We start from the raw sequence: 27,967 nt of genomic DNA on the forward strand, positions 1-27,967 counted from the left end.
ACTTTTGCAGTAAAGCAATATGATTACAGTATGGAAACCCTTGGACTGTTTTCAAGATAAGGCTGGTAAATACATGTATATAGGGATTTATGTAAATAAACTAAGATAATCAGAATTATGATAATACGTGTACTTATATGATATTGATCATTTCTGATATTATAAAACTACACAGAAATTTCTTACTGAAATGTTTCAAGAAATTGTGGATACCCTAAATGTGCAGATTTTTTAATGATGTTTAGTGGAAAATTATAAAATTATAGATTAATAAAATTATAATTCTTTCAAGAATTCTGCCTTTTTTAAGTCACCTGAGTCACTCAGGTGACCTGTTGCTATCCGTTTTTGTCCGTCGTCGTGCGTCGTCTGTTGTGCGTTAACTTTTGAACATTTTCAACTTCTTCTCTAGAACCGCTCAATCAATTTCAACCAATTTTGGCATATAGCATCTTTGGGTGAAGGGGAACAAAAATTATGAATTTCATGGTCCCTGCCCCCCTGGGGCCCCAGGGGTGGGGCTTAAAGCACCAAAATTGATGCAATCTTTAAAAATCTTCTTTACTCCTGCGTGGACATCAAGCAGTCAAACTGTTGACATGAATGTAATAAGCATTGGGCCCTCTACCTAATTGTGAAATTGATGGCCCCAGGGTAAGGGGTTCTGGTGCTAGGGCAGGACTATATAGATCATATAGTGAAAGTGCATTATTTCTTTGAAAATCTTCTCTTCTCCTTGGTATTATTTAAACAAACTAAGTGCATGGTTATGACAAGCAATGATGCCTTTTCCAAAATTGTGACATTCATGGCCCCTGGGTCAGGGGTTCTGGTGTTAGGGCAGGGCTCTATTGATTATATAGTGAAAATGCATTAATTCTTTGAAAATCTTCTTCTCTTCTCCTGGGTATTATTTAAACAAACTAAGTGCATGATAATGGTGCACAAGGATGATTTTTCCAAAATTGTGAAATTCATGGCCCCAGGGTCAGGGGTTCTGGTGTTAGGGTGGGGCTCTATTGATTATTAGGTCACCTGAGTCACTCAGGTGACCTATTGCAATCTGTTTTCGTCCGTCGTCATGTGTTGTGCGTCGTGTGTTAACATTTGAACATTTTCAGCTTCTTCTCTGAAACCGCTGAACCAATTTCAGCCAATTTTAGCATATGGCATATATGTGTGAAGGGGAACAAAAGTTGCGAATTTCATGGTCCCTGCCTCCCTTGGGCCTGAGGGGTGGGGCTAAAACCACCAAAATTAATGCAATCTTTAAAAATCTTCATCTTTACTCCTGGACCTCAAGCAGTCAAACTGTTGGCATGATTGTAATAAGCATTGAGCTGTCTACCAAAATTGTGAAATTGATGGCCCCAGGGTCAGGGGTTCTGGTGCTAGGGCGGTGCTATATAGATCATATAGTAAAAGTGCATTATTTCTTTGAAAATCTTCTTCTGTACCCTTGGGTATTATTGAAACAAATTGAATACATAGTTATGATAAGCAATAGTGACTCTACCAAAACTGTGAAATTGATGGCCCGAGGGTCAGGGGTTCTGGTGCTGGGGGGGGGGGGGGGGGGCTATATAGATCATATAGTGAAAGTGCATTATTTCTTTGAAAATCTTCTTCTCTACTCCAAGGTATCATTTAAACAAACTAAGTACATTGTTATGATAAGCAAGGATGCCTCTTCCAAAATTGTGAATTTCATGGCCCCAGGGACAGGGGTTCTGGTGCTAGGGTGGGGCTATATAGATCCTATACTGAAAGTGCATTATTTCTTTGAAAATCTTCTTCTCTACTCCTGGATATTATTGAAACAAATTAAATACAGTTATGATAAGCAAGAGTGACTCTACCAAATTGTGAAATTCATGGCCCCAGGGTCAGGGGTTCTGGTGCTAGGGCGGGGCTATATAGATCATATAGTAAAAGTGCATTATTTCTTTGAAAATCTTCTTCTACACTCCTGGGTATTGTCTAAACTAATTAAATACATAGTTATGATAAGTAAGGATGCCTCTTCCAAAATTGTGAATTTCATGGCCCCTGGATAAGGGATTCTGATGTTAGAGTGGGGCTTTATTTATTATATAGTGAAAATGCATTAATGCTTTAAAAATCTTCTTCTCTGCTCCTGGGTATTATTTAAACAAACTAAGTACATTGTTATGATAAGCAAGGATGCCTCTTCCAAAATTGTGAATTTCATGGCCTCAGGGTGAAGGGTTCTGGTGAAAAAGTGGGGGGCTCTATTGATTATATAATGAAAAAGCAAAATGTCTTTGAAAATATTCTTTTCTGCTTCTGGTTAAAAAGCAAAAAAGCTAAGTATATAGTTATGATGAGCAAGAGTGCTTCTTCCAGAGTAGTGAATTGCATGACCCCTGGGTCAGATGTGCTGGTGTAAGGGTGGGGCTGTTGATAATATAGTGAAAATGCATTAATTCTATTAAATAATCCTGTCTGCTCCTTAGTGTTAAGCAGATAAACAAAGTGATTACCTATGATGAGCAAACTTCTGATCCCAGGGTGAGAGGCTCTGGTGTTTCTCGGTGCAGAAGGGGGGGGGGGGGGGCTCTATTGATAATATAGTGAATCTGTGGTAAAAATGCATTATTTCTTTAAAAATCTTCTCTGCACCTGGGCATATCAGAGGCAAAAAGAGTAAAAGTTTTAATAAGGAAGGGGTTTTTTTAACCAGATTTTTAAACATCTGGACCATTTGGTCAAGTGTTCTGGTCCTGGCCAGGGCTCTATTAATTTGTATTCAACTGAGAGGAGTTATTCCCCTTTGCCATTTACTTTTGATAATTAATCACTTTAAATAATGTACTTGAAAGGTTAATAGAATAAGAGAATTATGCAAGAATTTTTATTGTATAATACAAAAAGTACTTTTTTAGTTTAAATGATCAGTAGACTTGTAAGTAATAGATAAATAAAAATGAGACAAAAATAACTTGTCTTATTCAATGTTCATCAAAGACCAAGAGAGTCCTATGCAAGAGATTTCATCAAGGAATTAAAAATAGTGCAGAATCACTGATCATTTGTTAATATACTGTATGGTGATAATGATAAATGGGGAACAGATTAGAACCTAATTTATGAACTAGCTGTTAATAAACAGTAGACTAATTATTTTGTTGATCCTGATCACCCTATTTTTCTTGCTTTTGGGCAACAAAGCTTCACATTTCAGTTTATTTTATACTCTATGGATCCTGTAAATTGTTGTATTATACTCAGGTGACCGTTAAGGCCCTTGGGCCTCTTGTATGTTATTAAAACTTAATTATCAGATAATGAACAATTTACATAATGAAAGAAAACTTTTTTATGCTGATAAATTTAAACAAATGGGTGATGAGATGTTTTCTTTTTCTTTTTCCCTTCTCAGAAACAAGGATATCCCTACTGCTATTGAATCAGCCGAATCCATATAACAAGTCATTTCTTACAGCTTTATGGAATAAAGGCAAGAATTATGCATATATTACATTTGACTAATGAGGATAAAAATTTAAGCAATTGACTTTATTTTTACAGATTACATGTTCCTCCCAGTTTCTGTAAAATATTTTTTTTGTTGAAATAATTATTTTGAACATTTTCAAATTTTTAAAATAATCATTTTGAAATTTTGCTACTTTTGCTTATAGACAAAGTAAGATGTTTCCTGAATTTAAATGTAAAATTAAGGAGTACATGTATCTGTGTTTTAGCCTTGTTTCGAGTGGCAGTAGATGGCGGCTGTAACCATCTACACAATGCGTTCAGGGATAATGCTCCAGCCTTTCTCCCCGATTTAATCACAGGAGATTTTGATTCTATCCAGGAATCTGTCAAGAAGTTTTATCAAGAGAAAGTAAGTGCACTGATAGATTTGTCAAATATTTATCTTGTTTTTGAATCATATGTTGAAATTTGCAGATAACCAAAGATCATTTTGTCCATCATCTGTCCCTTCATCTGTCTGTCCTGAGAGGGTCACACATAAAAATTTCAGGAGACACATGTTCTCTCTAAACTTCCAGCTAGGTATTACAAAATTTTTAAAAAGTATATTAAATTCATGAAATGGACAACAGTCTGATATAGATTCACTCCCCCCCCCCCCCCCCAACCCACACCTCTTCAATTGGGGAATATGTTTATTGAGTGAAGGTGCATATATAGACAATATAGTGTTCAACGTACATGTACGCAATAGTCATTTGTTGATTACAAAATCATGATGATTTTAATTATTTATCTACACAATAATGATTACATGTACATGTATCTGTATGACATGAAAGATACTATAGAAAGAATTGCTGAGATATATAACATGGTCATACAACCAATATTCTTGCCAAGAATCTGGGGGGATAAGACGAGCCATGTGCCCATGCCCATTTTTCGGCTATGCAAGAACGTTTATTGGAAAAAATATCTCAATTGTTTGAATTTACTTAATCATTTTAATGTTTACAGTAGTTTTCAAAATGATATTTATATTCTAACCAAGCTAAACAGTTGACTTTCATTTACTGTCACAAGTGTCTAACATGGGTAGGGACTTCTATTATTTAATCTGCATATTGAGTGTTAACACTTATTGTGGAGATATTATAAAAATGTTAACATTGTATATAATGATAGTGGTGATCTAGAAGTGCTTGTAGTAAAAATAAATAAAATATTCAAATATCTATTATAATTTTTATCCTGCATTTTAAATAATTTACTGTAAATGAATTCATTACTACATACATATATTTTATTTCCAGTGAAAAATATGTTATTCCTATAGACATTTTTATAAAGTAAAACAAAATTAAAACAAAAAAAAAAAAACAAAAAAAATTAAAAAATCAGAGCATGATTCGAACACTTTCCTCAATAAACGTTCCTTTAAAGAGCACTTCGCTAACCACTAGACCACGGAGTCACACATACATGCCCATTTAAATAGCATACAGTTCTCTACATTTAGCAAGCGTATATGGACTTAGAATTTTTTAAGACCAGGGTGAAAATTTAAGTATGTTAACTTAATTTTTTATGTAGAGTGGGTCTTCATACCAAATTTTTGCAAGTGTAAAAAGCAACATCTTTCCATTGCCTTTCATTAATCGTTCTCAAAAAAATGGTACGATGACCCACTCTATTTAAAAAATGTAGGTATATCATCCAATTTATGTCAGTTTTTGTGAAAATTGAGCGTGATGCCATTTTGTTGTGTTAATCAGAATCATTTTCGCTGTTACAGTATTCAGGTTTTGTGAAATTTGTATGCAAATGGTAATACGCATTACATTAATTCAACAAATAGTGAAATCTTTGTAAAATGAATTTATTGATTTTTTATCGATTGTTATGTAGGCATATGGCTCGGTTTATCCCCCCAGTTTCTTTAAGCATTAAAAAGTTCAGCATAGAACTTAAATCATAACATAAAAATGTGAAAATCAGCAAAATAGCTCTTATGTTTTTACATGTTGATAAAACTGGAAAATGATCATATATATATATATATATATATATATATATATATATATATATATATATATATATATATATATATATATCTGTGTGTGTGTGTTTATATATAATAAAGTTAACTATAAATTTAAATGATTCAACAGGGAGTAGAGATTGTGCCAACCCAAGATCAAAACTACACAGATTTCACAAAGGCCATAATGGAGATAGGCAAAAGAAACAAGGACAAACAAGTAAGAGAAATATATGACATTGAAACTGTTTATTCACCAAATAGATATTAAGAGAAAAAAAAGGAAAACCATTCATGTTCCAGAATTGTGAAAAGCTGTAACTAGACCTAGAAATTTACAGTATTGATGTATTCCTTCAATTCTTATGCATGCCGTATGGTTGTGTTTTAATTTAGGGCATAGTAAATTTGGGCTGTATATACAGATATATAGTTAACAGTTTAAAAGCTGTAGGTATGATCGATACCATAGAAAAAATTCAATTCTAGACCTATGTAACTATCTCAGAATGAAATTAAAAATACAGTACCAATATACAATTATATTTGCTGATAATGAGGAACATTAATGTTTATGGGTTTGAATGTTTTCACACCTTGTCCTTGTAGATGTAATCTTTTTTTTTTAACTTATTAAGGTGTTAAAAGAATTATTGTACAATTTGCAGATAGACAATATTTATGTGTATGGAACCTTTGGGGGCAGACTTGACCATGTGTTTGCCAATGTGAACACTTTGTTTGAAGCCAGTCAGTACACTAGTGCCAATGTGATGCATTTCTCAGAGGACACTGTAGCTTTCCTACTACAGACAGTAAGACATGCCATTGGCAGAGATGTATTAGGCATCTTTTTTGATTTAAAATATATTTTATTCAAGTATATCTTTTTTTCATAAAAGTCTTTTAAAATTTTATTTGCATATTGTTACATAAAAAAGTTTTCAAAACATCTAGTCTTTTGATTGGCCATTGGCAGATATGTAATAGACATCTTTTTTTCATGACTGCAACTCATTTAAAATTTTGTTTGCATATTGTTACATAAAAAAGTTTTCAAAACATCCAATATTTTAACTTCTATTTATAATTCACATACATTTACTTAATTCACAAACTATGCTTTCTTTTGTGTCAGATTCTGAACATGCAAAACAAGAACACAGCATGGAAAAAAAAACAAATACTCACCATGGTTAAACCAGAACACATATATTTAACATAAGAGTTCTTAATTTTACAGGGTAAACATAAGATATTGGTGGATCCAGCACTTTGTGGGGAGTGGTGTGGTTTGATCCCTATCGGTGAACCCTGTAGATGTGTCACCACTCAGGGACTCAAGTGGAATCTAGGTAGGTTAATATTCACCCAAAGCAATTCATCTAGATGGCTCAATATGCATATATGCTGTATTAGTACTTATTTTTGTTCCATCTTCACCTTGGCACATTTGGTGCAATGATTTATAAGATACAGCCAAAGTGTATTTTACAATGAAATACTGCTAGCTCTGATTCAAAATTGCAACACCCCATATATTTCTGATCTATGTACTTTACTTAAAATAATCCATGGACAGTAATTCTGCTGTTGATGACCATAAGCTATTGATGTCTGCATTAATGTATATTTTTTGTGACATTTGAAAAAATCCATTTATTCAGTGCAGTTAAGATGCAGAGTGATACGAGTGTGAGAGATGAGAGGTTGGTAAAACATCAGACAAACTGGATAATACAATAATCTGATTTGTGATGATTTGATTGAGGTTAACCAATTGCTTATGTTTGCTTCAGTCTTGTTTCTTAATTTTGATCACAGCTAATCACAATTAGTTGTGTGGTCATTCACCCCATCAATGTGAATTAAGACTTAAAATCATGCATTGGAATCAGTTGTGACCAAATTCTTCAGGAAAACCACTTTTGGAGCAGGAGCAGTTTTGTCTTTAAATGATCTTACATATGTTTAAGTTTCATTAGTGGTACCTGTACTCTGACCGAAGTGATAAAGTTTTTATGTACCTTCAAAGATTTTCCTTGTAAACTGGTTTCAAGAGGCTAAATCACCATTCAACATCTGAAATGTCCTACCACAAATGAGGACGTACAACAGGTGCCACCACTAGTTGTACCAACGATTTAGTTCTTTCAGTATGAATCAACATATTTTAAGATAAAAGTATGATTTTTTATACAGTTACAAATTCTCATCAGTGACAGCCATATTGCAGCACCAAACAATTGTGTCTCTAATTGTAGCAAATATTTTACAGTCAATATGTTAGTAATGCTACTGTTTGTGACAGCCAATGTACAGGCTCAAGAATGCAAGATTGTTACAAACAACTTTTTGGCCAGATACACATCCTTGCCATTATTGTTTCTGCCAGTCTTAAGCTCCCCAGCTTTTTGCTTTAAGTTAATTTTGACAAGAATACCAAAAGATTATATCTTTGTTGTGATTTTTTTTTTTTTGACCAAGGAGACTGCAACTTATGTTAGCTCATATATTGTGTATAGATGGAGTAACAGTAATAGTAAACTCCTAGAGAGCTACATTGTAAGCAACTATTGATGACCCTACATGTACTTGATAGCATTTTGCAGTTGAGTAATTGATTTTATGCCTGACCATGATGGGTGGTAAGTAATGGGAAGTGGGATCTGCAGCTGCCATCATGCATTTAAGGCCTATGATCATCAAACTTTGTCAGTTTATGTATCTTGAGTCCTCGGAGTATGTCAAATAAAAAGTAGGTCACCTTGACCTACTTTGAATTTTATGGCTAATCTTTTTCAAAACATTTAAGGTCATTAATTCGAATGCTGAGAGGTTTAGAATCATTAAATCTTGTAAGATGATGCATCTTGGAGCCATAAAACATATTTATTAAAAAGTAGGTCACAGTGACCTACATTTTGAACTTTGCAGGCATTCAATTTCAAAGCATTTTAGAGGAATATTTTGGACATTTTAAGGCCTATGATCATATAACTTTGTAAGTTGATGAATCTTGGGTCCTTGAAAAATGTCAACGGAAAAGTAGGTCACTGTGACCTACTTTTGAAATTTTATGGCTATATTTAAATATTTTGGGTACAATTTGGCTTAAATTCATCAAACTTTGTCAGTTGATGTATCTTGGGCCCTCAGAGTAGGTCAACTGAAAAGTAGGTCACCATGACCTACTTTTCAATTTATATGACTATAATTAAATATTTTGGGTACTAATTGGCTTAGAATCATCAAAGTTAGTTGATGCATCTTTGGTCTTCATAGTAATTTTAACTGAGAAGTAGGTCACCATGACCTACTTTTGAAATTTTATGGCTATATATAAATATTTCAGGTACTAATTGGCTTAGAATCATCAAACTTTATCAGTTGATGCATCTTGGCTCCTCGGAGAACGACAACTGAAAAATAGGTCACTATGACCTACTTTTGAAATTTCATGGCTGTATTTAAATATTTTCGGGTATTATTTGGCTTAGAATCATCAAAATTTGTCAGTTGATGCATCTTGGGTCCTCGGAGTATGTCTACTGAAAAGTAGGTCACAATGACCTACTTTTCAATTTATATGGCTATGGGTCCTCAGAGAATGCCAAGTGATAAGTAGGTTACCATGACCTACTCTCAGGTACTAATTTGCTAAGAGTCATCTTGGGTTCTCAGAGTGTTTTATCTAAAATGTAGGTCATGATGACCTACCTTTGGAATTTCAAGGATTTATCTAAATATACAGGATACTTAGAGGCTTCAAATAGAAGTGAAAGGTTGTACAGTTTATCAGAGGAGCGATTCAAGGCCCTTGGGCCTCTTGTTTCATTTCAAAGTTTGGTTTTTACTTTTGAAGCCTGTGACCTTAACCTTGTTCAAATGACTTTTGTATAGAGTCAAGATATAGCCCAGCTCATAAGCTACACTGTACCTTTTTATCAAGGATGAGCCTCATAAGTTTCTAGGTCCAGACTTGACATTCACTTTCCTTATTCCTACATGTACCACAGAAGTTATATATATTTCAATATTTAAAATGCTGCATGGCTGTAAATATTTGATGCACATTTTCATTTCTTCTAAGATCTATAGAAGAAAAACAATACACAGTTTTAAGGGTATTCTATTATATTTTATTATCCCCCTCCCCTAAATAAGGGGACATACTGTTTTACACCTGTCGGTTGGTTGATTGGTTAGTCGGTCAGTATATATGTATTTCAGTCGGTAGAACAAGTGTTATCTGCTCAGTATCTTGAGAACCCTTTGTTTGACTAATATTAAACTTGATACACTGATTCCATTAAGGAGTAGATAACCCTATTGATGTTGATGTCACAAGGTCAAAGGTTAAGGTTCAAACTACTCAAGACATAGGAAGATATTGTCCACTTAGTATCTTCAGAATTCTTTGCTTGACTGACATCAAACTTGTTACATTGGTTTCCCTTAAGAAGTAGATGAGCCCTTTTGATTTAGAAGTCACAAAGGCAAAGGTCAAGAGGTAAAATTGGACATATTAAGATGTTGACCGTTCAATACCTTGAGACCCTTTGCTTGACAGACATCAAACTTGGTACACTGGCTCCCTCTAAAGAGTAGATAACCCCTATTGATTTTGATCTCAAGAGGACAAGGTCAAAAAAGAAATAATAGATACTATCCAATTAATTTCTTCAGATCGCTTTGCTTGACTGACATCAAACTTGTTACATTGGTGCCCCTTAAATTTTGAGGTCACAAAATCAAAGGTCAGTGGTAAAACTGGACTTGCAGAGATACTGACTGCACAATGTCTTGAGAACCATTTGCTTGACAGTCATCAAACTTGGTACATTGGTACCCTTTAAGTAGTGATGTCAAGGTTTGATAGAGATCAAGCTATGAATTATGTTTGCCCCTGACTAGTAGGTTACCCATCTACTTCACTATCGTTATAGACATTCTAAATTTAAAGGTGACTCTTTTTAATATTGCCACAATGGGTGCATACATGTTTCTCAAACATTTTTTGTTTTTGTCATTAATTTGTCATTTTGTAAATATGTGATAAATACAGAATATTTTTATAGATACGTGTATAAGTAAACTGTTTCTACGTATAATTACGGATGAATTTTTTACTTTGTCCCAATATTTTTTTTTTTTTTTTGAAAAACGTCAGCAATAAGAATATAATACTTCTTTCAATCCCTATCTCTGAAAATTCACTGAGTTTACAGACCGCTGTGTGATAACCTGTCATATGTGACATTTTAAAGATTAACATGGTACAGGTTTGGTAGAATTTTTAATTGAGATAATAAAATGCAAACTGGTTCATTATTACATTTGTTGAATTATAAAGTTAAAAGAAAAAGGCAAAGTTCACTAAAAGCATTTTAGGTCATGTAAAATTCTGAAAAAAAATCCTGTTCAATTTCAGTTGACAAATATTATGAGGACTACATATATGTATATTAAAAATGACGTAATTTTGTTGCTCAATGTATTGTGGCGTCATTAATTATGTCATTATTCCCATTCCTTGTACGTCTTGAAATTGGACAATATTTTAAGCTGTTTTTAAGTATTCCTTAAAGAGCAAAACATGGATACAAAAAGTAAAAATATTTATAATGGAACTGTTCATGAAATTTTATTTTTTTGGATCAAGGAGTTTGTTCATATTTAAGGTCTTTGCTGAATGTGCCTCAAAAACCTATTTTTTCTGTAAAAATCAAGAATTCTGTGTCACAAAGCTATTGTAGTATTTTCCAATACAAGGACGCTCTTTGAAATATTTTAAAAGTTAATTAATTAAGGATGACGTTTAATCGGGTTTTAGTTGACAAAAACGGATTGATATAAATTTTAAAAAAATCTTAAATCAAGAATTAGAGTTCTCATCATTTAGTCTTGTAATATTAGATTAACCTGTTCAAAACATAGGGCTCAAGGCGGGTGTGACCGGTGTCGCATAATATTTGGTCCACCTCGTTTAAAGGTCCGGGGGACCTAATACGATAACATATAAGGTCCGCCTTTTATAAGAAAAGGTCCGGCTCGTATAAGAAAAGGTCCTCCTAAGTTTAAAGGTCCGGGTGGTGCAAAATGTTTTAATCTTGACTTAAACACATAAAATTAAAGAGAGTTTGTTTACATCATATGAAGAAAGATTAAGGATTTGCCCTAGCTGTTGTGTTTATTTTTTGTACTATATATCTCTTAGGGCAGGAATTGCTACTCCATGTTTAGTGTGCTTTTAGCAATACCGTTTAGGGCAATGATTTAAAAAAAAATGTCGCATTTATTGGGCTTGTGTTTGTTTTTCCCCAGCATTTGCTTTGTGTAAATTAGGACGATTAAAGGTGTGAAATCTGCCGGTGTGTATAGGCAATAAAACAATGGGGGTGTGAAGTATTCGTATACCTGACAGGTACCCGCAGGTAGAGCCCGCGGCAGAGAGCAATGACAATGTAATGGTCATGTGTTTGCTTTAAATCAATAGATATGAATTCTCTATTTTAATAAATTATGCTGAAGAACAAATTATAATACTATTATAATATTCATGCGTACACATCAAAATTGTGATATAATTATATAATTATATATAGTCTATTTTTATTACAATATTTAAAGAAATTTCTTATTCCAAGTGTAGAGTTTAATACTAAGACCGATAAAAAATAAAAGTATGTATATGTTTCCCTTTAGTTTTAACAATTAACTTGTTTTCAGTTTATAATAATATTTTGCCCTTTATTTGTGGATAGGGTAATATATAGCCTAATGTTGTATTCGATCTGTATCTACTGCAGAAACAAAATACATGTAATGTTAAAGCTTCAAACAGGTAATTCAATATTGAAAACATATACATCAGATTTAAAGTACATGTATAATCATGGTTGGGATTTAATTCTTTCTTATAAAAATATCACTCTTCCTCGTCATAATGAACTACATATGAAATAATATTTCATTTTTGTATTTTTTTTTTTTTTGCCAAAAGAAAAAGGAAGAAAAAGAAATTACACATTTTACTGTGACTATAATAGACAGACTGTGGGATAATCTAGCAGGCTGTATTGCATGACCGATTAAAATTTGAAATCATTATTGTAAAATATTTTCTTTTATTACCGACATGAAGCATTTTGGGCAAAGTTGAATGTCCAGTTCTATATACAAGTCATTTATGTATCTCACGTCTGTATGAACGGGGGAAGGGGGAGGGAACATCAGTTGATCCTCTTCCTTTTTTTTGCGTATCAAGGAATTTCTATTTTCTACATTAATTTGTGCTATAACCCCCCCCCCCCAAATGCACCCAGAAATATACTGACTGATTGTTTCTGGGGACGTTGTCAAGCGTGCGTCATATTTCCCATTTTAAGCTACATGATATGTACATTTTCGTGATGTCGACTAGAAGCGTTTCAGTCTAATTTTAAATCAAACATATATTTCTTTTATAAAACGCTGATTATTTATGATTATTTATTTTATTCATTTATGGAAAGTGGCAACTCACGGTTATCCGGAGAAAAAAGGCAATTCATGGGGTTTCCATCATGAGAGTCCAAGCTGCAGACAGCTCAGTATTACGTTACGCTACAACTCCATACCAAGTAGTCCCGGAGAATTGACACTGTATGGAGTATGACTGAGAGTCATACTCCATACTCTCCGGGACTTCTTTCCCTACGAATAATGATATGGTGTAATACTGAGCTGTCTGGAGCTTGATTTAGAGTGATCTCCCGTGTAGAATTTTCTACGCGGTGAAAACCAATAAAGTGTATTGTTTAGTACCACTACACCTGCTCAAGAGTTTTTGAAAAATTCTTTGCAAAAGCTAGGAACTTTGCCAATCTCCTTAAATTATCCTTTTCGAAGTCCTCAGTCATTCTCCGTGGTAACCATGGAGGAAAAAATACAATCGGTCTCATGTAGTCATGACAGAATTTTTGAAGTTCGATTTTCATAAATGCTATCCATTGCACATATGTTGTTTCGGATATTACATAACAATATACAGGCGCGGATCAAGAATTTTTCCAGGGGGGGGGGATCCCAGTCAAGAAAATTTCTAACCCAAAAATTTCTTGTCAAGGAAGAAAAAAAAAACGTAAAATCCAATTCCATTTCAAAAACTTAAAAATCACCTATTTCGTGGTGGTGATGGTAGGGTCCACGTTTTCTAAGGGGACCCAAAGTCATTTTTTATTTACTTCAGTATATACTTTTAGTAACTCTGCAAATTCCAGATGGGGGGAGGGGTTCCCCCCGACTCCCCCCCCCCCCCGATCTGCGCATGTTATATGAATAATTTCGGTAGTGGCTGGAGAAATTTCCGGTAATACATTGCATCTCAGGTGAGGAAGAGGGGGAGGGGTGGCAATAACACCTTCTTTAAATTTCCATCTGCTCCTTGCGTATCAAGTACGTAGAAAATAAACACCATCTGGTGTATTACAGATTTCTTTTTACTTGTCACACAAGGCATTTACCACATACATTATGTACGTAGTGTTGATGAACCCCTTTCTTATTTTTAAGGTGATTATTTTCCCAATTCATTGTATGAATACAGAAACAAATAGTCCCTCTTTTTCATGCTATATGAATCAAAGTCTATAGATACGGATACAGTACAACTAATGATCATTCTAACATAACATTTTTGTGATATACATGGATAATAAATCTGAACGTATCTTTTGATTGTATGTGGTGAATATATTCTAGATAAATATACATTGTACTACCATTATACATTCAGATTCGTCACTGCCTTTTATAAAAGAATCGTCCTACGATTTTCCAAGACCTTGACATAAAATAAGAGGCCCATGGGCCACAACGCTCACCTGAGTCAATAAGGCCCTGCTGTTTTTCATCAGCAAATTTATTCTAACATATCTTCCAATGTAAAACATTAATCACTATTGTGACCCCACCCTACCCCAGGTGTCATGATTTTTATAGATATAGCGCTAGCCCCACCCTACCCCTCGGGGTCATGATTTAAACAAACTTGAATTTACACTACCTCAAGATACTTCTACATCAATGTGACTAAACATGGCTTTGTTGTTCCTGAAAAAAAGGTTTTAGAATTTTTTTCCTATACATTCACATGCTAAACCCTGATAGTGCATTGTGGCCCATCCTACCCCTAGGGGGTCATGGTTTGATTAATTGATTGATTAGGGTTTAACGCCAAGTCGGCTATATTTCAGCCATATTCCGGCGGAAAATTAATTTTATATGACCTGTTATCATGGTTTAAACAAATTTGAATCTACAATACCTGAGGATGTTTCCATATCAATCTGACTAAAGATAGCTTTGCTGTTCTTGTGGAGAAGATTTTTCGATATATATATCCTATGTAAAACTTTGATCCCCCATTGTGACCCCACCCTACCCCGGGGGTCATGATTTGAACAAACGTACATCTACACTAACTGATGATGCTTCCATATTAATATGACTAATCATGACATTGTTGTTCTTAAGAAGAAGATTTTTGAAGATTTTTTCCTAGATATTCCTATGTAAAACCTTAATCCCCCGTTTTGATCTATCTATTACAAAGAGAAAATTATAGACAGGTTTTTTTCTGTAGCATGAAAAATAGAGAAAGGGGCAGGGCGGACCTTAAAACGCAATATAATAAAAGCCCCGCCTTCTGTATTTCAGATATCGTACTATTACAAGGCGAAAACTTTGAACAGGTTAATTTTCATAGCATAAAAACTAAAGAAAGAGGCAGGGCGGACCTTAAAACGCAGTAAAATAAAAGGTCCGCCCTCTGTGTTTCAGATATTTTACCATTAGAAAGCAAACATTTTGGACAGGGTATATTTCTGTAACATAAAAACTAGTCAAAATGACAGGGCGGACCTTAAAACGCAGTATAATAAAAGTTCAGATATCTTACTATTACAAGACGAAAATTTTGAACAGGGTTTATTTTCGTAGCATAAAAACTAGAGAAAGAAGCAGGGCGGACCTTAAAACGCAGTATATTTAAAGGTCCGCCCTATATAATTTAGATGTCTTACTGTTAGAAAGCAAACATTTTGGACAAGGTTTTATTTCCGTAACATATAAACTAGTCAAAACGGCAGGGTGGACCTTAAAACGCAGTATATTTAAAGGTCCGCCTTCTATAATTCAGATGTCTTACTGTTAGAAAGAAAACATTTTGGACAAGGTTTATTTCCGTAACATAAAAACTAGTCAAAATGGCAGGGCGGACCTTAAAACTATAATAAAAGGTCTGCCCTCAGTTTTTCAGATATCTTACTATTACAAGGCGAAAATTTTGAACAAGGTTTATTTTCGTAGCATAAAAATTAGAGAAAGAGACAGGGCGGACCTTAAAACGCAATAAAATAAAAGGTCCGCCCTCTATATTTCAGACATCTTACTATTACAAGGCGAAAATTTTGAACAGGGTTTATTTTCTTAGCATACAAACTAGAGAAAGAGACAGGGCGGACCTTAAAACGCAGTATAATAAAAGGTCCGCCCTCTATATTTCAGATGTCTTACTATTACAAGGCGAAAATTGTGAACAGGGTTTATTTTCGTAGCATAAAAATTAGAGAAAGAGACAGGGCGGACCTTAAAACGCAATATAATAAAAGGTCCGCCCTCTATATTTCAGATATCTTACTATTACAAGGCGAAAATTTTGAACAGGGTTTATTTTCGTAGCATGAAAATTAGAGAAAGAGACAGGGCGGACCTTAAAACGCAATATAATAAAAGGTCCGCCCTCTATATTTCAGACATCTTACTATTACAAGGCGAAAATTTTGAACAGGGTTTATTTTCGTAGCATACAAACTAGAGAAAGAGACAGGGCGGACCTTAAAACGCAGTATATTTAAAGGTCCGCCTTCTATAATTCAGATGTCTTACTGTTAGAAAGAAAACATTTTGGACAAGGATTATTTCCGTAACATAAAAACTAGTCAAAATGGCAGGGCGGACCTTAAAACGCAGTATAATAAAAGGTCTGCCCTCTGTTTTTCAGATATCGTACTATTACAAGGCGAAAATTTTGAACAGGGTTTATTTTCGTAGCATACAAACTAGAGATAGGGCGGACCTTAAAACGCAGTATAATAAAAGGTCCGCCCTCTATATTTCAGATGTCTTACTATTACAAGGCGAAAATTGTGAACAGGGTTTATTTTCGTAGCATAAAAATTAGAGAAAGAGACAGGGCGGACCTTAAAACGCAATATAATAAAAGGTCCGCCCTCTATATTTCAGATATCTTACTATTACAAGGCGAAAATTTTGAACAGGGTTTATTTTCGTAGCATAAAAACTAGAGAAAGAGGCAGGGCGGACCTTAAAACGCAGTATATTTAAAGGTCCGCCTTCTATAATTCAGATGTCTTACTGTTAGAAAGAAAACATTTTGGACAAGGATTATTTCCGTAACATAAAAACTAGTCAAAATGGCAGGGCGGACCTTAAAACGCAGTATAATAAAAGGTCTGCCCTCTGTTTTTCAGATATCGTACTATTACAAGGCGAAAATTTTGAACAGGGTTTATTTTCGTAGCATACAAACTAGAGATAGGGCGGACCTTAAAACGCAGTATAATAAAAGGTCCGCCCTCTGTATTTCAGATATCTTACTATTACAAGGCGAATATTTTGAACAGAGTTTATTAAAAGTTACCGTAGCTTAAAAAAAATGGCAGGGCGGACCTTAAAACGCAGTATAATAAAAGGTCCGCCCTCTGTTTTTCTTTTTTCCCACATACATGTATCTCACTTACAAAGCAAAAATTATGAAAATGCTGTAAGTTCCTATTGTTTTTTTTTTCTTTGTTGGTTCGTGTGTTTTTCCAGGGTAAAAAGATAATTAGGTTTTTAATTTTAGGATGGACGCTAAATTAACTTAGAAAACTCTTGGAATGGCCTAATTGTGCATAAGAATTGCATATATACTACATGTAGTAGTGTACTTTTTTTCATTTAATATGCTGACAAAAAGACAAAGCTTTAATGTCAATTAATTATCCACTCTATGTACGTTTGCAGGAGAAGTGTCTACTGTATTGTATATCTATATGCAACCATAAACATCTGTCTGAAGGGACCAAGGATATATATTATTATTGAATTAGTAATGTTGATGACGTGCAACAACAGAACTATAACCACCCCCACCCCCCATCACACACACATAAATAAAAAAGAAATAGCCGCTTAAAGTCGTAGAAAATCTAATTTAAACCAAAATCAAAATAAACATAAAAAATATTAACAAAAGAACACGACTTGGTGGTGTTTTATGAATTTTTATATCAGTCACGATCTCAACAGACACTTTCCTTTTTATTTTAGGGGGAAATACATGTCAAGTTGCTCTGTAAAACCCCTCTGTAAATAGTATGGGTGGATAAGATTCTCACTAGTAAGAAGGTGGAAAAGGAGAAAATTCTGTACTGAAGCGTACTGAGTATTTCCTATGGTGGATAATAAAGCCGGGGTTGTTTCTTCCAAGCTCGCTGCATGTCATTTCCGAAATTTTGCATTGCATTTCCGACATTTTTTGTTTTCATTTTACAATACAATCAACACTAAGTCTAGTAAAAATACAAAGTTTAGTAATAAAACGCAATAATTTCAATAATAAAACATGCAATTTTTGATCACCAAATTTTAATGCCCACTGAATTATATGTGTTTGAAAGCACCGAAAAACAGAATCTCCTCAACTTTGATTACTTTATTCCGTCAAACATAGTTTCTGTATGTCATAAATTCTATCTAAACCTTTCTGATCTCAAATTCAGTCTGATTATCTTGATTTGAAAAGATGAACAAAAATTCACAACTTACACTTACATGTGTCCGAGGATAAAATCGTCATAAGATTCTTTTAAATATAAGCAGAACTTATTATTTGGAAATCAATGAATTATTCTTGATTTATTCTTTAATTTTTTTATAAGGGAAATTTCAATTTTGTTTTCATTGCCGGAAAAGTACTTTATGATGATAAATGTCAGAGATGAAAATTTTAAAACGTCAGAAATGAAAACTACAAAATGTAGGGAATGAAATAAACAATATTTAAAAAAAAACCCGAAATAAAATCCTATGCTAGGCTCATTTTCCAAAAGGGGAGAGGTCTTTAAACCCAAGCTCGTTTTTCCGGAAAAAAATATTAATGCGGGAGGAAAGTCTACAACATCAAAACTTTTTAAACTATTTGACATGTATCAGCATAATTTTGCTATACCCCACTCACCAAAAATACAACAACACCATTTATAATCTTTTCCTTTTTGGGGGAGGGGGTGTTTTATTGCTTAAAATGTTCAACTCGATTGACTTTGGTTTGATTTTGCCAATTAATGCACATCTTCCTTAACCAGTGTTAACCCCGGGGTAATATCAAGTAGAATGAAATAATCGTTAATCTTTAACTGGATAAGAAACGATGGTTATAAAAACACGGGGGATATGCGACTTCAAGTTTCATCAGGTGAGACAATAGGCCTACCCCCCAAAGCACAGACATGTTGTTTTAACAACAACGGGATAGGCTAGTACACCTTAACACAAGTCCCTGTCAAAGTGACCCTCCAATGATTTTATAGTTACATGTAGGTACAGTATGAATCGTAAAAATTATGCATAATTATTATTAATGATATAATGAAATATCTTTCGAAAGATATGAAAATTCTTTTTGGGAAGTGGAAGTCGAACGTTGTTAGGAAAGAGACTGTAATGAATTGATCATTGTTGGACTTACGAACACCATATACTGAACAATGTGCCAGTGAAGGTATGCGTATTATATATATGTATTTTTTTTTTTATTTTGTAATGATAATATTGATATCACTCAAACTATAAAAGACACATTTCGTACATGATTTTCCCATAAGGTAACTCGATCAACAGATCTTTGCATCTTTATATTTTTTGTTTTGTGCACTACCTGGAAGGTATGTACTACGATAAGGAGCTAACAGTTAATCAGTGCTAACATCAAATTTTGAATAATTTTTTGATAGATAATTTGAGGTTTTGTACTGAGATATATCATAGTATTAGAAATATAATTAAATAATTTAATTTTGTTTGTATTCTAGCCTCTGATTGGTTAATATCCAAAAAGGAACACAAATTCTTTCTGTATAACCTGGTTTGGTATGGGGACACACCCCCTTGACAACCAGCTGAATCATCTGTATCCATACAGTCCTCTCATTTCCAGTCCTCGGGATTGATGGAAAATTCCAGATTTAATAAATGTACCTTTAATTTCAAACGATAATTCGATCTTACCACATGTAACCAAACAACATGGCTGCTAGGCCTATGTATCAGTTTTTACCTCCCCTCGCTTCCCATCACTTCCGTTACTTCCGTTACTACGGTTGTATTATTGAGCGGCAAATTTGAACTAATAAAAAGTAACGAAATTTTACACCCATAGTTATTTAATGATTTTAAAATTAAATTATAAGGAATGACTCTAATTCTTGGCCAAATTATTCGAGTATAACCTGGTTTGGGCCAGTTTACGCTGTTTTATAATCCGCTTCGCGGATTATAAAGCGTAAACTGACCCAAACCAGGTTATACTCGAATAATTTGGCCAAGAATTAGAGTCATTCCTTAATTAAAATTGGCTAACAAAATCCAGCAACTAGCGAGATATCGCAAGACTTGCTCCTTTTAGTATATATACAATGTACATACATGTACGTCCCTGGAACTCCATTTTGCTGGGAGGGACACTTTATAACAACTATACCTTAAATAATTTAAAAAGATTAATAAAGCAAATTAATTTCGAATCAATAAAGGAGAAAAATCTGCATATTAAACCGAAGGCGGACCTTTTATTATAGAGGCAGGCCGGACCTTATATGTTATCGTATTAGGTCCCCCCGGACCTTTAAACGAGGCGGACCAAATATTATGCGACACCGGTCAACAGGGGATGCTTACTCCTCCTACGCACCTGATCCCACATCTGGTATTTCCAGGAGTTCGTGTTTTATACCATCTTCACAGATTTGTATTGTTTATGGATATTTTTAGATCGATCATTATTCGTTATCTTCACCTTTTTCATTAAAAAATGGTATAATAAATTAGAAAACTGACAGAGGACATTCGGACTAGAATATATTAACAAGTTTATTGTCCAAAATCTAATTGTTTATTTTATTAAGTAACAATATCCTTTATTTCATTATAATTCATTATCCAGAGTGTTCCATTTGTTTTATATTTTGCTGAAAACGAAAGTCTTGATCATAGTGCAGATTTTTAGCATGTTAATCATGTTAATGGGGATTTTTCGTGAAATACTCAAGAGGCCTTCAGCATGGAAAGTAGGTCATTGATCTACTTATTTGAAAGTGGAAAACAGCTTCAATAATCATAGGTCTGCAATGTTCAGTAGCTTGTTTTCATTGCCCTCAGTGGAATTCTTTTGCCATCTGAGTAATTGTCATTCTTAAGCACTCGTCTTCACTTTATATTGATCTTTGTAAGGAATTTAGTATAAAGCATGAACATAGCGAACAGTAATCAAGCTCAAAATTCCTTTGAAGCAATACAAACTTGGAGCAGAGTAAAGACGGGCCTCTCAAACATCAGAGGTGGGATCAGGTGCCATGGAGGAGTAAGCATCCCCTGTCGACCGGTCACACCCACCATGTGCACCTTGTCACAATCGGGCAAACGATAAAATCAGTGTGAAAATAACCGCCTAACAATTTGTATGAAAAACGTCAGTCAACATTGGACTTAATGATAGATTGTATTTAATGACAGTCTATATACCTGGTAATTTTATGCAAAAAAAAAAGAACATACATTGTAGCTCTTTAATGTTGTGAGCGTGGTAATTTTTGCAGGGAGTTAATCTTTGTGATGTATCACTTCACAAAACTACGTCTAGGGAATATTTACACTACCTAAAATGATTCAATTATACTAGTATATATTTATGTCTTACCGATAAATATTTTTTAGTTGATTAAATCATTTGAAAAATTATTGTAGAAACATATTCTTCATAATAAAAGACTTTTTTCTTTTCTAAAATATGTTTTTATGTTTTGAATGTCTGACTTTAATCAGGGTATGTTTTACTATTTGTGACATCGAAAGTAAATGCAGCTGGATAAAGAAAATTTTGTTGATTCAATAATTATCTTAAATATAATATATAAACAGTAAAATAAAAAAAACTGAAAATGTGAATGCATTTTAAATTTTATCATGGAAACTTATTCTTATTTAGTTTAAATCGAATTATAATAAGATAGGACAATTAAGGTTTGATTTTTTTCATGTTATTTTCCCTTGCGTGTTCATATGCATTACATTGGGTTAAAATATCAATCATTTTAACCCCAGAGTAAGCAGGCAATATACAACATTGATCTTGCATCCTTATCTGGCCAGGATCACGTTTGCATCATTATATTTAGATCACGTTCGTATGACTATATATGTATATTCAAGTTTTCACACACTGAGTAAATGAGATGCGATAAACAATAAGTAGAAAATCGTCATGTATTTTAAGTATATCTAAAATAATTATATAAGAGTTTTCCCTACACTTGTGGATAATAAGGATCTCTTCCCTCTTATAAGTGGCATGTTAAGTGATTTTTTTGTGATATTTTAAAAGATATTGAGAATTATTATAAATTTTCCGTCATTGTCAATGAAGGGAATACACAAAACAATGAGTGGAGCAGAACAATTTTATTTTTTCCTGTCAAAAAACACTTTTTTATAAGAGTCCACTTAATGCCTATTATTGTTGTGTCTATATGCAAAAAGGTTATATTAAAAATAATTCATAGCTTATCACTTCTACAGATTTTTTTCTTATACATGGCTGAAATTTTTTTTGGAAAAATCATATGTTTTATGAAGCATGTACAGTTATTGTTCTATTCCTTTGTCAAAGAGTTTGGCGGATGATTTTTGTGATTAGGTTTCTTTTAACTCAAGTCTTTTGAACAGTGATAAAATGAAATTAATAGTTTTTAGCAAGACCTATAAATTGAAAGTTTATATACATAACCAAGTTACTGTAACATTTTTTTTTCTTTTTATTTTAACAATAAAGCGAGCACACACAGACACACATACACACCAATACATATACATGTGTATTATTGTGCAGCTTTTATTGTTTTGGATGGATATAATAGAACTGTTGATAAAAATAATTAAGTCTTATTTATTAGGAAAGGTTAAAGTACCCCTATCCTTTTTTTACACTGTAGATTACGTGTTAAAATTATGCCATATAAAGATTTATAACTTAAATAGAAATTTGTATGTGAAATCATTTACTTAGATCGAAGATGGGATGTGATAATGTGCAGCATGTGTTTCGTCGAACCCAAGAACTAAACTGTTTTCCTTAAGCTGTAAGACTTTTTTAGTATAGGTTCATACAAGAAACAATTTTTAAAGGTACAACAATATATAGTGTTCATTGTATAGATATTGGAAATTTTTTTTAGGAAAAGATATCTGTTCATCCACATAGAAATCATTTGATAAAACACATATTCAGGTCAAAATATCAAATATGGAATGTCTGTAATATGAACTTTTTCTCCCTTAGCCTTCTCTCTTTATTCTTTTCAAATCATAGATTATTTTTATATACAACATGACAAATATACGGACAACTATATGTAAGTTCTGGCCAATTGTTTCTCGATTATGTTGATCTAAAAGGCTTCTTACTTGAAGTGGAACTTTTCAGTGTAGACAAATCCAAGTGTTGTTAAAATATTAATATAAATATAACCATTAAACAGGAACAAGCCTAAAGATACATATAGAAAAAAATCTTTTACTTGATCGGATTTTTCAAGTATTGTCTGTAAAAGACGTATATTCAGACTTGACGTTGAGGATATTGTGATTGTTTAGGGGGTAATATCACATATCTATTTTAATCTAGCTAGTACTTACATTACTTGAGCAGGTGTCATTCTTCTACACTTATGTTTTAATAATTTATCTTAAGCACCATTCCTGTGATCATTTATTTGAACGTCGTTATAGAAAAAGAGGTCATGCAATTTGGAGGGCTTATAAGTACGTCCAACACACTGAGCGATGATACAGTAGATAGTGTGACTATTGAGACGGACAAACCTTTGCTATGGACCATGGGAATTTCCGTATCAAAGGTAAATTGGAAGACTGTTACATAGAAATTTGTTAAATCATTTTTTTTAAACAAACATGCTGTTGTGAACAAATGCACATATTAGAAAGAAATGTATTGCTACTAAACAAAAATACAAACAAAAAATATGATTTCTTTTTTATTTTATTATAATTTGTATATTCATAATTTACATTTTACTTTGTAGTATTTAGTAACTCTCCCTTTTGCGGGAAGGACAGCCTTAATACTACTAGGTGTGCTATGAATTAAATTTTCAAATTTAGGAATTGAGCACAATTCAAACTTGAGTGTCTTGAACATATATTTTTTAGTCGTTGGCATGTTTTGACCAAATGTCTTCTTTCAGACCTCAGATTTTTCATCTAGGTATAAAATCTTGACTGTTTCCTGTCACGAAAACGTCGAAACCGCACTCTTTGAGAAATTTGTGCTCACAAGTCTAGAGATACTGAATGATGTACCATGTAGTGCTTGTGTAGTATTTCCTATAAAAAATATTTTTATCTTAGTATTTAGCATCGTGCCAAAAGCACGAGTTTCTCAAAGGCAATTCAATGCAGCTTTTACACTTCCGTTGCCGGGAAACAGTTTTGATTTAAAGACAACTGAAAACATCTAGAGTTGATAAAGAAGATCGACCTTTGTTCAAAACATTTCAACGACTTAAAAAAATATATATGGAAGTCACTCTAGAGGAAATGGTGCTCAATTCCATGAACGTTCTGTGAAAACTTACCTCGCAGCATACCAAGGAGTATTAACTAAAGGCTGTTATTCATGAAAAACAGGAGCAACGAAGGGCTAGAACGTAAAAAGGAACAATCGTGAATTCAAGAATTGTAAATTTGAAAAACTCTTCTGTTTGTTTCTCCTTTTTTATAGCAATACATTTATTTTCAAAATATACATTAAATTAAAACATTTTAGGTTGAAAAATTCTTTTTAGCTGCATATTTGATATTTAAACAGCTGAAAGAATTTAATAAATAAAAGATGGTTGTAAAATTTTCATTGGACAATGAAACGAAAATTTTTTTGTTTCCATACAAGGGAGCAATTACTTGATATTTCTTAAAAATATCATTTTAAGTAAATTTTTAATTCAATGAATATTTGACAATATAAAATTTTCATTATCCACAATAAAAATCAACACTTTGTACTATGCTGCGTAAAATTCACAATGTTAAAGACTAGATTGTTTTGGCATACCTGAGCAGAAAGCTCAAGTGAGCTTTTCTGATCGAGAAGTGTCCTGCGTCTGTCTGTCGTGTGTTGTGCATTGTCTGTAAACATTTTTTTTTCTTTTTTTTTTACCTATTCTCCTTTGGGCAAAGTATTCTTTTATGAAGGGGATCCAACTTTGTTGAACTGAAGAACTACTCCCTTTTTTTAATGAGAGATAATTAAGAATTTGTGCAAATTTTGGTGGCATCTTTCAAAAATCCTCTACTCAAGACCCAATGGGCCAAACTAAGATGAAACATATGTGAAAGCTTCACTTTATAGAGTAGATTCAAGTTTATTCAAATCATGACCGCGGTGATAGGGTAAGGCGGCAATAAAGGATCATGGGAAATATGGAAGCATCCTCAGATAATATAGTTTCAAATGTGTTCAAATCATGGCCCCAGGGGTAGGGTGGGGCCACAATAGGCCGTCAACTTTTTGCATACGAATATATATAGGAAAAAATCTTCAAAAGAACAGCAAAGCCATGATTAGATATATTTATATGAAAGCATCCTCGTATTATATGGAAGCATCCTCAGTTAGTGTAGATTTTAGTTTCTTCAAATCATAACCCCCGGGTTAGGGTGGGGGCACAATAGGGGATCAAAGTTTAACATAGGAATATTTAGGAAAAATCTTTATAAATCTTCTCAAGAACAGCAAAGCTATGATTAGTCATATTTATATGGAAGCATTCTCAGATAGTGTAGAATCAAGTCTGTTCAATTCATAACCCACAGGTTTAGGTGGGACCATAAGGGGCAATCAAATTAAAAACTATCTAGGACAGAAATAGTTCAAAGGTCTTACAAGATCTCTGTTGTGAAGGTCTACCTCAGAATTCATTGGATTGATTATTAACGACCAAAAATTGGCGAATAGAAAAGTTGTCATTAATATAAATTCAATTGTTATGTGTACTTATATGTATATTTATTTATATATATTCAAAATATAGTGGTCGTTTTATCCATTTTGCATTATTATCACTTAATATGCCTTCGACTTAATTCTATATATATTCAAAATATAGTGGTCGTTTTATCCATTTTGCATTATTATCACTTAATATGCCTTCGACTTAATTCTATTAATATGATTCTTGAAAATTCACCGATGCTTCGACATTAATGCATCCAATAACAAGCAAAGCGTAAGCAAAAAAAAAAAAAAAAAAAAAAAAAAAAAAAAAAAAAAAAAAAAAATCAGACAATTCAGTATTCAGACATATTTTAGAGTCAGTAATATTATGGAATTAAGCAACCTTTAGAGGTTTATAGCCTTAATGATCAGTATTGCCAATTTGATACAGGTGATAAACTGTAATTAAAGGTAAATATTTTTTTATTGTTAATATTATCAATGCCATTAACTTTACCATCATAACCTTTATCCTAAATTTCATCAAATATTCATTTTATTGTTAATAATATCAATGCCGTTAATTTTACCATCATAACCTTTATCCTATATTTCATCGACTTTAAAATGGCTTATAATCCACAAATGACTGCTCTGTGCTTCTTTCTCCACTGGTTGCAATAAATTACATAACTGTATTTTTAAAAAATTTGCAGGTCTTTCCAACATGAAACATCCACAATATATATTCAACATCTCCTTTGCTTTCTTCTCTGCAATACATAGGCAGATCAAAAGTGCTGAAACAGGTATCAGTTTGCTTTCCCCTCTTCACATGCTTTACTCTCTATTGCATATGCTATGTCTTTATATTCTATTTTATATAAGATTGTCGTAAGTAAGAATCATGTGCCACTGAATCAATACCTTAATGCTATGAACGCAAGGAATAGTTTTGTTTTTAATATATTTATATTTTTACTTTACAGGCTTAGTTTTAACACTTTCCTTAGAAACGACTGTTGATTAAGAGAGAGAGAGAGAGAGAGAGAGAGTTTATGTTATAATACTGTTAAAATTGTTTAAGTATGTTGAAATTTACGACCGGAATATGAATCACACATGTATTTTGTTTCATTACATTTTCAACGGTGAAATACCAAAGTGATATTTTGTCACAGTGTGAAAGAATTTCAGAAATTTGGCAAAACTCGCGATTTCCCTTCCCTTCATAAAGAGTGTTTTAAAAAATACCCCCAGGCCTGTTTTAAGATAAGAGTGAATTAATAATCCTGATAAATATTAAACTGCCAAAATTTCTCCAATGTGTTGTTGAAATTAATGTATACAATGTTTATCAATCTCAAAATCCATAAGTTTTGACGTCCCAACCTCTCATTTACTATGACGTCACAGCCTATGACACTGTGGTACGAAAAGACAGAGGCAAAATGAAAATCAAAGAAAATGCAATAAACAGAAATTCTAATATTTTGTAGGTTGAATGTGGAATTTATTTCATTCGTGAGACCGATTTTTTTTATATTTTCACTCGTGCTTCGCAATCGGAAAAATCTCAAAGAATCCTGCCCCACTTGCGAAATAAATTCCATATCCAACTTCAAAACATTGAATATCCTCTATATTACTGTTTTGAAATTGATTATTTTTGAATGAAGTTTTGTTTCATATAATTTCTATATCCATATTTTAAAAACAATTTTACTATCTATCATTTCTGTCCTTTATATGAATCTATTATTATGTTAATTTTTATTGAGATGAAAACTTGTTTAAGTTTGGTTTTCTAATTATTGAGACCTTAATAAATAAATAATGAAGTCAGTGCTTATCATGATACAAATAAATACATCTATGTTTTCATTTTCATGTATTCAATTATTATTTTAAAAAGATAGTATGGAGTGGGTTTTTTTCGGCATATGTTATATTTGTTATATGTTAACTGTGTCAGTGTCATAAATTTTCACAAATAATTTCCATGAATTTAGTATGCATAATATCTGTTGTTAGTTAATTTAAATTACTTGTGAAATTGTTTATTATTTCCATGTATAAATATTAAACAATATTTAAACATTTAATAACATTTTTTTGAAAACAGT

The 27,967-nt window shown here is 32.9% G+C and overlaps 1 protein-coding gene across 1 annotated transcript; it reads left to right on the forward strand.

Moving 5' to 3' along the window:
* Positions 1-27,576, forward strand: LOC133172688 (thiamin pyrophosphokinase 1-like). Its single transcript, XM_061307639.1, has 10 exons — positions 1-65; positions 3,404-3,481; positions 3,729-3,871; positions 5,637-5,726; positions 6,175-6,321; positions 6,750-6,861; positions 23,618-23,745; positions 26,293-26,312; positions 26,558-26,650; positions 26,831-27,576. Exons 1-8 carry the CDS (start codon positions 20-22, stop codon positions 26,308-26,310), a joined length of 762 nt encoding a protein of 253 aa, XP_061163623.1. The 5' UTR covers positions 1-19; the 3' UTR covers positions 26,311-26,312; positions 26,558-26,650; positions 26,831-27,576.
* Positions 27,577-27,967: the final 391 nt, after the last annotated feature.

The sequence above is a fragment of the Saccostrea echinata genome, unplaced genomic scaffold (genome assembly GCF_033153115.1).
Source record: "Saccostrea echinata isolate AGI-Se365-2 ecotype Australia unplaced genomic scaffold, CSIRO_AGI_Sech_v1 ptg000054l, whole genome shotgun sequence".
Taxonomy (NCBI): domain Eukaryota; kingdom Metazoa; phylum Mollusca; class Bivalvia; order Ostreida; family Ostreidae; genus Saccostrea; species Saccostrea echinata.

What these genes read in the sequence shown, in the direction of transcription:
- LOC133172688 (XM_061307639.1), top strand. Translation starts at nt 20, where the DNA reads ATGATTACAGTATGGAAACCCTTGGACTGTTTTCAAGATAAGGCTG. An exon ending in TAGCTTTCCTACTACAGACA is followed by an intron (nt 6,322 to 6,749) that starts GTAAGACATGCC and finishes TTAATTTTACAG; the next exon opens with GGTAAACATAAGATATTGGT. An exon ending in GGGACTCAAGTGGAATCTAG is followed by an intron (nt 6,862 to 23,617) that starts GTAGGTTAATAT and finishes ACGTCGTTATAG; the next exon opens with AAAAAGAGGTCATGCAATTT.